General features: G+C 37.6%; 1 protein-coding gene across 1 annotated transcript; it reads left to right on the top strand.

Moving 5' to 3' along the window:
* The first annotated feature begins 56 nt into the window (after positions 1 to 56).
* Positions 57 to 12,765, top strand: capns1a (calpain, small subunit 1 a). Its single transcript, XM_088320911.1, has 11 exons — positions 57 to 262; positions 2,841 to 2,897; positions 2,978 to 3,014; positions 3,106 to 3,198; positions 4,853 to 4,910; positions 5,085 to 5,149; positions 8,245 to 8,313; positions 9,444 to 9,522; positions 11,493 to 11,609; positions 11,703 to 11,761; positions 11,849 to 12,765. The coding sequence occupies exons 2-11, from the start codon at positions 2,851 to 2,853 to the stop codon at positions 11,873 to 11,875; spliced, it is 651 nt and encodes a 216-aa protein (XP_088177037.1). The 5' UTR covers positions 57 to 262; positions 2,841 to 2,850; the 3' UTR covers positions 11,876 to 12,765.
* The last annotated feature ends 1,571 nt before the right edge of the window (positions 12,766 to 14,336 follow it).

The following is a 14,336-nucleotide window of genomic DNA, read 5'->3' as shown; positions in this document are numbered from 1 at the left end:
TTGTAGTGCTGGTGGAGCGATGGTGCGTGCGGTTTGGTTCAAAACCAGTAGATGGCAGTCATCTTTAACAAAACAAGATACTGTAGGTGCGGTTCTGGCAGGAGGACGGAATGGATTCGTGTTGTAATACATACCCTTGTTCGGTTGAGCCTCTCTGCTAGCTTGTGGCTGAACTTAGGGTGTGTTTTGTTTACTGATCCAAGTGGCAATAACTTGTCAAACTGCGGCTCAGCTTACAACTCGAGTGTTGCCGTCGACCACGGTAAGTTATTGAGCATGTTATAACATTGTACATTCTCGTAAGGACGGTTATACTATTAGCCAAATACTGTCTATAGTTCGATTCGGTTTGACAGGCGAGGTATGTCCCTCGCTCGCGGCAACTGGCTAGCTTCGTGTTAGCTGGTTCCGTGTTAGCTAAAATGTCGCTGTTTTAATGTCAGGGGTTTTCCAAAATCAGCAATGCGGCAACGGTACATACAAAATAGACTTTTTTTTTCCTGGGCGAGAAAATACCTCGAGTAATTCATCCGATTGAATAAAAAGTAGACAAACAACAATATTCATTACCAAATTTCAAATGTTTAAGAAAGGATAACACGTATTTGCTTTCTTACTGAAAGGGTTGTGTGGACCTCAGAGTTGTGTAGATTTTAAGGTCAAATAACAACTAGAAAAAAATAAACTTTGCTGTTCATCTTTAACGTTCGGGTGCGGTTTCGTTTTTCAACCCGGATACATCATTTGAATGGTGGGTTTGTAACAAGAATCAACGTAAAACGAGAAGTAAAATAATACTCGTGTATAAAGGTTGGGTGTTGTTTGTGTCCTTAAAATCTCAAGTAAATTATTTTCTCTTTAAAGTATGTTTCACCAATTCCCAACTGAGTTTAAAGAGCCCTTATCTTTTATTTTCCTCTGCGCCTATTTGCTTTTATCTTACTTTTAGCAAAGCTGTTCGGGCCGGAACACAATAGGTAAAGAATGATGAATGGGTAAGCGGGTGTCGAGTGGCTTTATTTCTGTCCCCATGTATTCTGTTTTTGTTTATTGGTGTAGCATAAAAATGGTGAAAGTAAGATAGGGCCTGTTTCAAGTATAACCCAAACGTTGAACCCTAATAAAGAAGAGTTTAATCAACCCGCATCATAAGGAGCTTGTTATATGCCGTAAAGATGACACAAGCCAGGAGAGGGCAGCAGGGAGTAAGAAAGTTCCAAATTCCGTACAGCACCTTTAAGTTCTGATAAGGTTGGGTGACATGGCTTTAAATATCTTATAAAGCAATTGCGGACAAAGCTTGTGAGCCGTGAGCGATATTGGGTTTGAAAAAAATGGCAAAAGGGCTGGGCCGCAAGGAAAAAAGTATACACATTTTATTTTTCCTACCTGCTGATTGTCTCAAATTGGATACCTTGGCAATACATAAGGGACAAAGATAATTAGGCCTATTTCTCAAATCAGCTCTGTTGTTTAAAAAAAAAAAGATCAATTTCTAAGCATTTTTTCATTGTAAACATTCCATTCATTCCATTCCAAAAATAGAAAATGACAAAACATTTGAGACATTCTTTTAACAGTAGTGATTATATTGATTCATGAATAAATAAACCTGCATACATCTTCATGTACATGTTGTATTTTATATTATACTTGTGTATAAATTGCTTCATTTCATCAAATTGGATTTGAAACAATCAGAACCAATGAGATGTCACATATGTAATGTCCCTGTTTTAAGCACAACATTTCTTAATATTCATTGAAAAACTCAAAATACACAAGGGTTGGCTCACAAGTGTTTTTTTCCTCTGCAAAATGTCTTATGTAATAAAAATAAATACGGTAGCAAGTAGACAAATGCCAGCTTTTGGAATATTGGGGACAAGAGTGTCACCAAGTCAACAATTTCTGAATAGTAGTACCTTTTTTAGCCATTTTATACATATCATCATTAGATTTTTAACATTTGGCTGGATTAAAAAGCCCTTGAGTCGTAGTTTCCCCAGTTATAAAGGATGAAAACCCCTTTGTTTGACTTGGGCTGTTTTATAAAATTTGTTTTAGAAATTAAGTTTGTCCTGCAAACCCACCATTATAGGTTTATCTGCAGCACGGCGGCGCAGTGGTTAGCGCGTGTGCGGCACAGTTCTAAGGTCTTGGGAACCTCCTGTGTGGGTTCAAATCCAGCTACCGGACTTACTGTGTGGAGTTTGTATGTTCTCCCCGTGCTTGCGTGGGTTTCCTCCGGGCACTCCGGTTTCCTCCCACATTCCAAAGACATGCATTTCAGGTGGATTGGCCGGTCCAAATTGTTCCTAGGTGTGAATGAGCGTGCGAGTTGTCTGTCCCTGTGTGCCCTGCGATTGGCTGGCAACCAGTTCAGGGTGTCCCCTGCCCACTGCCCAATGATTGCTGGAATGGGCTCCAGCACCCCTGCGACCCTACTGAGGATAAGCGGTGCAGCTGATGAGATGAGACATTTATTTTATTTGTGGCACTCTTAAAAAGCTAAGGGGACTTATCCCAACCACCAAGGTGGAGCGTCCAACAACAATAACCACATGATTTTAAAGAGTCTCTGACAGTAAAGGGTAAAAGGTTGTTCTTATTAACCTTTTCATGTGTTTTAACTAAAAGAGATAGAATTATTGATGCTGAGAGTTTTAAAAGGTCACAATAATGACTTAATTATTCCTTGGCATCATTCCATTTAATGGGAATTAAGACAACCTTACGTTAGGGCTGTATTTAAGCATACTCTTATGACAAATGACTTTAGCATAACTTCACCTTGTCTTGACTTTTTGAATAATTCATGTTACATCTAAAATTCACAGCTAACTCAAGATGTCATTTGCCAGGAAGTTCATTGGTGGCTTGATTAATGTCATCGGGTGAGATACCGCGCAAAGGATATTCTAAAAATAAAATATGACACATTGGTTTTGAAACTTCTCCTGTTGTGCCTTTACAGGAATATCGACCCTGCCCAGTTCATTCCATCTGAACCTGTGAGATGACAGACGTTTTCCCATTGGACTCAATGTTTGCATCATTGTATCATGAACTCAAACGACTGTTAATTGTGTATTGTTCTTTCAGCCTCCACCTCGCAGACCTCTTGCATATGCAGAGCAGCATGAGAGCGATGAAGAGAAACAGTTTCGTAGAGTCTTCCAGCAACTGGCTGGAGATGTGAATATGCCTTGACACGCCTATCCATTTAATCGCCTCAAATGATAGTCTAAATCAGGGGTGTCAAATTCATTTTAACTCTGGGGCCACACGATAGAAGAAACCTTCTCTTGGTGGCCGGACTAGTAGATTAGAGGGAAAGAAAAAAAGAGAGAAAAAGAGGGAGAGGATTGAACAAAGAAAGAGAGAGACAAAGAGAGTGTGTGAGAAACAAAAGAGATACAAAAATAATAGTGAGAGAGGGGGAAAGAAAGAGAGAGAGAGAAAGAAATCCAAAGAGAAATGGGAAGAAAAGAGGAGAGAAAGAGAGAAGGGGAAAGCAAGAGAGAAAATGAAAAAAGGAAGAAAGAGCAAAAGAAGGTAAAAAGACACAGAGAGAAAGAGACAAAGAGGAACAAAGAAGGAGAAAATAGGGACAGAGAGAGTTATAGAGAGTGAAAGACATCAAGTGGACATATTTCAACATGCAGCTTGTTTTTCTCTTGCGCTTCTGAGCGTTGTCTCGCGGGCCGGATTCAATCCCTTAGTGGGCCCGATCTGGCCCGCGGGCCGGCTGTTTGGCACTCCTGGTCTAAATTATAGGTGTCAAACTCACAGCCTGTGGGCCACATCCGGCCCAGTGTACAATTCTATCCGTACCGGCTAGATGAAGCGCTGATAACTTTCAGACTACAAATCCAATAATGCAGCGCTTCAGCTGCCCCGCCGCAAGACTTCCCTGCCGCATTCCCGCATCATTCGATTAGCTTGAGCCCGACGAGCGCAGCCACTGTTAAAACTACTAACAAACTAGTCTACTAACAAACAACATCGGCCTTTAAAAGTGAATTCGAAGTGTCAGGAGAATCTATATATCATGCTGCAAAGGAAGACTAAATGGAGACAGGCAGCCAAAAGAAAAAATGATGCTTAAAACCGAGCCTTTCAATACGATATGATTTCAATGGAGAACAAAGTATGTGAAATTATTTAATGTTTACATTAGTTTATTCTAGAATAATATATTTTTCAGTTTTGAATTCATGTTAAAAGCACACGTTTTTGGGGAAAAGCACTAATTTTATTTATATTTCCGTTTTTTTTTTTTTCATATTTTGAACGTGTATAATTTTGACAGGATATCTTCTTATGGAGAAGAAATTACATGAGGTTATTTAATGATTAAGTTTATTCTGGAATAATATATTCATGTTAAAGCACACCTTTCTGATGAAAAGCCCACATTTTATTTATATTTATTTATATTTTTTATATATTGGATTTGTCTATTTTTGACAAAATATATCCTCATGGAGAACAAACTATGTTAAGTTATTTAATGTTTACATTTGTTCTGGAATAATATTCCTGTCTGTTTTGAATTCATGTTTATGTTTAAAAATAAAAAAGGTCAAGTTCTAGTGTATTCAATAAATGTTTATCTTGTTCGGTCCGCGACCATTGAGAAAGAATATAGTTGTTATAGGTTTTAAAAATAGTTATCGAGGAAAAATCGGTTTGTAAAATCTTAGTTTGAGGCCAGGCTTTGACTAGAAATTGTAACAAGTCTATGATTGTGAGGATATATTTTCAAAATTTTACAAATGTGTTTAACCATTTGAAAATAAACCTTCATTGCACTGTAACTCTTTGAAATTGTTTTTTTTCCCCACAGGACATGGAAGTGAGTCCCGCTGAACTGATGAATATCTTAAACAAAATCATTGGAAAACGTAAGTTATTTTGTCTGTAATATAGCATTTCCATACAGTTGACACATAGCAAAACAATTCCTGATGTATATAATGCTTTATATTTTATTTCTACGGGAACTGAGCTGAATCCCACCTTAATGTAAATTGCACTGTGTACTACATTGCAAAAGCCATTAGATTTTTGTGTTTCAGATGGAGATCTGAGGACAGATGGTTTCACTATTGAGTCTTGCAGAAGCATGGTGGCTGTCATGGATGTATCCTTTCACTATTTACAGGACTTTACCTGGTGTTTAGAACAGGATTGGCAACAAGAAACATGTTACTGAATCTTTTAATTAAAATGGCCACAATTTTACTGGCATAAACCATCAGGTAGAGATCACAGAACAAAAACGCAAGTGTGAGATATTAATATAGTCCATCATTTATATTGTTTATGTCTGAGGATTTTTTTGAGTGATTTTAAACTAATGGTACAAAGGGAACAAATAGCATTTTTACATTTTCTGGTAATGTTATCTAAATTTTAGTTTCGGGCTCACTCGTGATAGGAAAACACTGCAAATTCCCACCCGGAACAACCTGCTACTGTGATGGCTTCGAAACAAGAATTCGGCTCATACTACAGGAGTTAACAAGGGGTTGGGGACATTTTTTGTTCTTGCATGGATTGTGGTTCTGACATGTAAAAAATCCGAATTTTAAACACATAAATGTCAAACCACCTGAAAACTGGTTGTAAGCAGGGAGGAACAAAGAAGCGAGATTCTGTTTAACATCCTGGACACGTTAAGCAGGTCCTTGTAAACAGACAGATTCTCATTCAAATGTAAATGTGTTGAAGCTGTTTGCCTTCTGCAATGTCAATAGTAGAACACAAAACACTAAAGTGAATTAATATACTAGATGGGTCACACTAGAATGGGGGTCCCCAACAAGCGCCTCAGGAGCATGCGGTTCTTTAGTGCTTTTTCAAAAATGTTTGATAATGGAAAATTATATGGTTTCTAAAAGACTCATGTCAAGTCATGTTTATTTGTTAGCCCTTAATCACAAAGAGTCTAAAAGGGCTGCACAGACCATAGATTATTGCAAACCACAGACAATTATTACACCATCCCCTGAGCTAAAACCTACACGAGGGCAAGGAAAAACTCAAAAACCTCAACAGGAGGAAAATCAAGAAACCTTGAGAAGGCACATGAGGTAATCCCCCTTCCAGGTAACCCCCCTTCCAGGATGACCAAGTTGGAATGGATGTTGGAAAAAATAGCAAATAAGAGGATTATATAAAGCTTTTATTTTTTAGCTGCTCCAAATACGATATTTTATTTTTGTTTTCTTTGTTCTTTGTCCAATATGGCTTTTTCATTATTTTGGGTGGCCAACCCATGTGCTAGAACATAAACCCCAACTGCTTGCTCCCCGCATTGTATTTGCTGCCCTGCCGGTAAACCAGAAACTTCCCATCTTTGTCAGATGGTGTGTGAGCTCAGGTAGATGATACTACCAGACGTTATTCTACTTAAAATAAATAGTAATGGGTTCCGCTGACAAAGGCTACTCACTTGTTACTGGTATGTGGACATTTCTCTTAACTGAATCATTGATTACTGCTAGATAGATAGATAGATAGATAGATAGATACTTTGTTCATCCCCGAAGGGAAATTCACATTTCCAGCAGCATCCCTGAGCTGAGAACAAACAATCGAGAACAATCGAAAATAACACGGAAGCTGCTGGAGTGGCTGCCATTCGTGACGGCGCCGGAAGAAACGATTCAATTTGAATCATGTACAATTATGACATTATGTTTTGAGCATATTTTATGTGGTTAAAAGTATTTTTCTAGAAAGTCAAGTACACTTCAGCTTGTAAACAAACGGCACGGTTCGTACGCCTTTTCATGGTCAAATTCAAGCACTTTTCAAGCACTTTCAAGGCCAAGTGTTTGTTAATTTTCAGTACCATCAAAGGAATAAATTTAGCTCAGATCAAAAGAACTTTGAGCTAGTCATAATTAAAAGACCTGAATGAAGCCAATTAATCTTTTCCAAAACGTGTGGCAAGTAAACGTGATCGGTATATTCTATTCTATTCTTATATTTTAGATTGCTTTTCAAGAGGACATGTATGTTTTAGGTGTTGGGTTTTATCAAATAAATTTCCCCCAAAAATGCAACTTGTACTCCAGTGCGACTTATTCATGGTTTTTCCTCAATTATGCATTTTCTTGCCTGGTGTGACTTATACTTCTGAGGGCCTTTTTTGGCAAGTGACGTTAAAACCGGAAACTGTGACAATGCTATGAGTTATTGGAAACCGAATGTTTGCATATGGATTTTAAAAAAACGGAAAAAAACTGGGTCATTCAAAAACTCAAGGAAGTGTTAAAAAAAAAGGTCAATAATGGTAAATGGTAAATAAAAAAGCAACAAAACATATTTAGTGCCTCCTAGTGGTACCATTTTTTTATTCAGTAAAAATAAAAAACATTGAATACGAGGCAAAAATACATGAACTATCATTCATTCATTATCTGCACCGCTTACCCTCAGTAGGGTCGCGGGTGTAATAGAGCTCATCCCAGCTATCTACGGGCAGTGGGCAGGGGACACCCTGAACTGGTTACCAACTAGTCACGGGGCTCACAGAGACAGACAACTCCTTCGCTCATTCACACATAGGGGCAGTTTGGACCGGCCAATTAACCTGACATGCATGTTTTTTGGAATGTGGGAGGAAACCGGAGTGCCCAGAGGAATCCCACGGGGAGAACATGCAAACTGTACAGGAAGGCTGGTAGCTGGATTTGAACCCATTACCTCAGAACTGTGCTGTGGCATTAAACAACAGTGCCCATTAGTGTTCAAATGTTACACACTAGGGCTTTATCCTTCAGATACTGAGGCTTAATTTAAACTTAAATTGGTGTTTGTGTCTTCCATGAGTTTGCAATTTGCAAAAACAATTTCAGAAAATATTTTTTTATTTTGCTTTGCTATTAATGCAAAGTTATTAATTGTTATTAGTGTTTAAATATTTCCGACAGGAAGATATATTGGATAAAATACTAATTCAATTTCATAGTTGTGAATGGTGATCAAATCGTGAAGTACCCAAAGATTCCCACCAATACTAGTTGGGATTGTGCTTTAACAAGTATGTTGTTCATACATTTAGTGTGTGAGCTGCCTATTGTCGCACATTTCACGCTTACATTAGCTTTTGAAAGGCAAACAGCTGCAACTATTTTATTATATACTGGGGGTGTCCAACTGAATGAGGATTCAGGGAAATATAACATGTTCGTCTAATAAAGTTTAAGGACCTTAATGATGTTGTAGAGTGACAGTACTGGAAAACTTGGCTTCCATGAATTCAAATACCTCTGGAATAACATAAAGAAATGGCAGGCAAGTATTGCCGACATGGCGCATTTATTGTACATGGGTGTTTCCTTTTTGTGTCTCTGCATTCCTGTGGTCGCTGTTAATCATAACCAGTGAGTCAGATGGAAAGAAAGCCTGTGGTCGTTACTGTGCAACAATAGCACTAGTGCAATCTAGGGGTGGGGACTATAATGATATTAGAAAGATTGGATGAATCAATTAAACAATTGAAAATCAATTTCCGTTTTTATTCTTCTTTTTATTCTATTTAATACTAGAAGTAACTACCTGTTTCAGAGCGGCTCGGTATTAATACAGTAAAATAGATCAAGTTGAATAAAATTATTTGATATGATTTACTTTAATTTAACTGTATTTTTAACCATTTATTTATAAAAAAAAAAGTATGACCCCCAAAATATATGTAACAATATTAGGCATACCGCAAACATGTTAAAATATTGTGGGGGGAAAAGTATTAAAAGTTATTATTTTACCCAGTAAAATGTTTTCATATGGTTGACATTTTCTTCATTCATGATTAATATAATAGAAAGGCTTTAAAATAACAAGCATACATTTAATTATTTTAACATTTTTATTTTGAAATAATCATCATGTGTAATAACCATAATTATACGCCAACAAAAGAAGATTTATATTTTATGTATGCATTTATCGATGCAGTGTATAGGTCCTCTCAAAGGTTGAAAAAAAATAAATTATTAACGCATTGCTTACTTATATTCAAAGCAAAACAATATTTTTATCTATGTACTTATTTTTGCGGGGTACACATAAAACATCACCATTAGAAGTCCTCTTAAGGGTTGTTGGTTACTCTAAAAACGAAATTGAGAACTTATTACTAACTTATATTCAGAAGGCCAGTATTTCTTTAACTAAAGTCATTTTATACACTTATTTCCTGAACAATGATTTTATTTATCAATAACATTTGAATTATTTTATTACGATTTTTTTAGAATTCTTTTTTTATTTTGTACCCCCTGGAGGGCTCTTCTGTAACCCTGGGGTATGTGCACTCCCATTTGAGAACCAATGATTTTTAATATTTTATACCTGTATAATCAATTTGTAAATCTTTCCAAATATCTATGCATAATTTAATATTGTCAATTCTTGCTGTTCAGGGAGTATACAAGTCCTATGATGTAGATGGTTCTGGTGTTATCGGGGCTGATGAATTGCCTAATGCTTTCAAAGCTGCTGGTAAGTTTTTGTTTTGCTAGTCATTTGGTTATTTCAACATCATGAAAAATGTCTTGTTTGTCATTTTCGCATCCAAGCACGAGTGACGTCATTTCCACATTTGTTTTGACATTAAAAAAAGGATGATTACATTCATATTACTCACCAAAAACAAGTGCCGCTCTTGTTGGCTCCAAAAGTGTGCTTCACTGCCGTGTCTCATCCGTTTACAAGTTGAGGCTCTTATGTTACTTGACAGAAGCATGGATTTACATTATATATCTAGGGTGTCCAAACTAGTAAGCGGGGCTGATTTGGTAAGCTGAAAATATGTGAGGGCCGATTTTCTCTACAATTTTTATGACACCGTCTTTAATAAATTCACCCTTGGTGAAAGCTTTGCAATGCTTGGTGATCAATGTCACAGCCTCCTAGCATTTTCAATTGACTTGTGGTGTTTGTTTTTTGGTTTCTCCCCATGGAAAGGGTTGCCAAAGAAGCTAAATCGGTTTACAACTCTTGCTGTAGGTTTAGTGTATTTAAATGGATCTACCAACACCATTCAGTCATTCAAACAGTCAGGTAGGTTATAAGCCTACAATAAGTGAAAAATCATTTACTTTAATTTCAAGTTAAAAAAAACAAAAAAGCAATTAAATGATTTACATTTTAAAGCAACATTCACTATCCTAACTCCCCACAAACATTTGAACAGAACAACTACAATGCCTATAAATCACCATGCTGCGGAAGTGTGGTCATGTGTAAACATTTGCGAACTGCAAATTTCAACTAAAACATTGATCACGAAGACGGCGATACTAAACTATTTGAAGTTACAAAAAACAACACGTGCTCAAGGAAATGATAACGCTCAAACTGGAGCAAAATGAAGGAGGACTTACTGGTGGCGCTTCGCTTGACGCACGCTAAAATTTGAAGTTCTCTTGGCTCAAGCTCCAATTGCACATTAACGTGCGCGCTCCCATTTTAAATGCAGGCAGCACAGCTGTTTCCGTTTTTGTTTTTAAAAAAATACTCAAATTTCCACTTGTTGTGAAAGCGGCGGCCCTCACAGTCAAGGTTCCTTTTTTTAATCTACATTTGCCATGTCAGAAATGGGGCTACTGCCCCCACCTGGTGAAATGGTGACGAATTAATTTTATACTGCGGTTAACATTACTGGCCAGCCACATATCATAGAATTTTATCACAGAGGTCGTGGCCAGTTAACATTTGATCACAGGTCGTATCTGGCCTGCGGGCCGGACTTTTTTCTGCTGTATATGGATGGATGTAACTGTCGTTTTTGCCATGGAGGCAGAAAATACTACAGGACTGTCCCTTTAAAATCAAGAGATACAATAGACAACATACGCGATACACATTAAACTGGCGACTTAGTATAATTAGTGTAAATCATTTGTAAGTCCACAGTGCTTTTGCCGCACCAAATTATCCCGGATGATGGAAAATGCACATGCTCAGTAATGAGCATACGTAAACTGATTGTAATGTATTGCGCTTTAATACATTGATCTTTCGCTCTAACACGGTTCATTTTTCACAGTCTCACTACTTAGCTGGTTTCCATAGTGTTCTGCATTCTGATTGGCTAAACAGTCTTTCTGCTTACTCTTTGACTGTACAGTAGTTACCTGTTAAATAAATTCTTGAGCCTGTAAAACATTTAAGTAAAACGTTTAAGTGTGATCTCAGGCGCATATTCGCTGTTTTCTTTTATTCGAGGATGAAAATGGTGAAAGTAAGAAAATAATTTTTACAAATACAGTCCAAATGCCAACTCAAACTCCCCCAAAAAAGAGTTTATTTGAGCGCATTTAAGAAAGTCACGTACTTGCTTGTACAAGCATCTTAAAAGAGGCTGCAATGATGATTTAAGCCAAAAGATGGCATCAGCGAGTAGAATATTTTGAAGTTCCGGAAATCACCTTTGATCTAGGATTTTTGAAATTGTTTTTCTTCTGCAGGCTTTCCTCTAAGTGAGCAGCTGAACCAGATGATCATCCGCAGGTATTGCGACGAGAGTGGCAACATGGATTTTGACAATTACATTGGCTGTCTCGTGAGGCTGGATGCCATGTGCCGTAAGTTTACAGTCCGACACGGGTTTAACATTTTTGTCATTTTTGATCTTAAGCAGTTCAGACTCTAATATTGACCCGAGCTCTCTTGTTTAGGTGCTTTTAAAACTCTGGATAAAGACAACAATGGAACGATCAAAGTCAATGTTCAAGAGGTATGTCATTTACTTTTTGTTTGACATCTAAATATCTTCATTAACAGTTATTTGATTAATTAATTCTGCCTTTGCTTGTTCTTTTAGTGGCTTCAATTGACGATGTACTCTTGAGCCCAGAAGGAAACTCCACCGTGTGCTCTATTTGTTTGGATGTTCTACAGTTGACAATAATAGATATTTTTTCTCCACCTTCCAATTTGATTTTTAACAATCATTGTCAGCAAATGTTTTTAAGCAAAATCTGGTCATAAGAGAATTACAGATTTGCTGACTGTGATATCACTTGTAAGACACAAATGATGCTAGTTCATGTAAGGGAAGCACAAGAATTCACTGATAATGTTCACGCAGGTAAAAAGAAAGCACTTAGCCAGTGTGATGAATTGCATGCTGGGTTTACACTATTCTGGTTGCTGTTTGACATTCAAATATGAGCTGCACTAATGTCTACATTAAATGTGAATATGGGACTCCAAATTATAATATGAAATATTTGGACTGAATAGGATACATTTCACCAGTAGTTAACATTTAAAGACAATTTAGAATAATTGATACGAAATCACCTATAGAAACATAATCTTGTATTGCATGAGAATATATGGGCCAGCTTCTGTTTGTGGCGCTAATAAAAACTATAATTGTAAAATTTCAATTGCATATCTAGCATTATAAGTATGCTATACTTCTACATCAAAAAATGACAATTAAGAATACAGCTTTAACATACAAAAACAATGTTGTGCTAGGACCGGCTGTTTTCTGTGACGTTTTTGTGCCATATGCCCATGGTTTTCTGAATTATTTTTTACAGTTTTGCATTCTGTGGATATGCCTTAACCAGCATTTGTGAAATAATAAACAATATGACGTGTACGCTACGATGCATGCAGTCAATAATCAAGGGGCCTTTTTCATCAATAATGTCATTGTCATTTATAACCACTTCCATTAGTTGATGACATAGACATGTGTGTTGCAAATAAAGTGTGTTTAAAGTATGTTGGTGAACACTGGTTTGTCACAAACTTGATCCATGATTATTTCTTTGCTGGGGTTGTAGGGGCACTATTTCCTGTGGTGTGCCTTGGGCAAGTGAAGCCTGGTGGTACCACTAAACAAGAAGTCAAGTCATTTTTATTTGTATAGCTCTAAATCACGAAGAGTCTCAAAGGGCTTCACAGATTATTACACTATATTACACAGACTATTTGTCAGCCGACGAGAAGAGTAGGTTATTCATATGCTATGGAGTAGAAGTGAGTTTTAAGCTTAGATTTAAACATTTCCACTGAGGTTGCAGATCGGATCTCAGGGGGAAGAGCATTCCACAGCACCGGTGCCCGGATGGAGAACGCTCTCGAACCAGCAGAACACTTCTTTGCTCTTGGGATCACCAGAAGACCGGCACTCTCAGATCGTAGGCTTCGAACCGGGACATAGGGGGAAATCAGATCTGAAAGATAAGAGGGAGCAAGTCCATGTATGATTTTGTATAATACTAAGAGAACCTTGAAATCACATCTAAGGCTAACTGGGAGCCAATGCAGGTTAGCCAAAATCGGTGTTATGTGATCGTACTTTTTTGTCCTAGTTAAAAGCCTCGCTGCAGCATTTTGTACCAGCTGAAGAGACTTGAATCTAGACTTTGGGAGACCAGAGAGTAGTGCATTACAGTAATCGAGACGGGAGGTAACAAACAGATGAATTATAATTTCTGCATCCGACTGAGACAGTATTGAACGGATTTTAGCAATGTTACAAAGATGGAAGGAAGCGGTTCTAGTAATTTTCTTTACATGCGTTTCAAAGGATAGATCAGGGTCAAAACATAAATTTTGAACCCTCAAGTAAAAACAGAAGACTGCAAAAACCCTCATTTAAGAAAATTCCAACCTGTTCTTATGGTCCTTTAATTATATTTGGGTTACAAAAAGCAGATCAGTCCCAAAGGATGTCGAAAACAAAACAGCAACATGATTCTCCAATAGTGCCTATGATGTGAACAGAGCATAACAGACAAAATCATGAACAGCAGTGAGAAATAACAGTTAAAATAACCCTGGCATCCTCAGCAAACTGCCTAGCAGGTGTTCGATAGCAAAAATAGAACAATAAGAAATCAGAACAAACACGTATCCCCTGGAGCCCATCTCAGTTGTCTTCGGGCAGTGGGCAGGGGACACCCTAAACTGATTGCCAGTCAGTCTCAGGACACACAGACAACTCGGTCATTTAAACCTAGGGACAATTTGAACTGGCCAATTAACCTGACATGCATGTTTTTGGAATGTGGGAGGAAACCGGAGTGCCTGGAAGAAACCCACGCAAGCATGGGGAGAACATGCAAACTCCACACAGGAAGGTTCAATCTTATGACCTCAGAACTGTGTCGCACGTGCGCTGCCATACTGCCCCTTCTTTTAACATACGTGATGACATTTTAATAATACCCGAATCATTTTTTTAGAATCACATTTCGCTAATTATCCCAGCTCCCTTTTTTGAGGAAGATGCTTTTGTGGTTGACTGCCTATTCTTGGTGGACTGCTTGGAACTTAGTTATATCATC

The sequence above is a fragment of the Urocampus carinirostris genome, chromosome 17, assembly GCF_059441175.1.
Source record: "Urocampus carinirostris isolate Australia breed hairy pipefish chromosome 17, RoL_Ucar_1.0, whole genome shotgun sequence".
NCBI lineage: Eukaryota > Metazoa > Chordata > Actinopteri > Syngnathiformes > Syngnathidae > Urocampus > Urocampus carinirostris.
The sequence above is the reverse complement of the archived record's forward strand: the minus strand, read 5'-3'. Positions and strand labels throughout refer to the sequence as shown.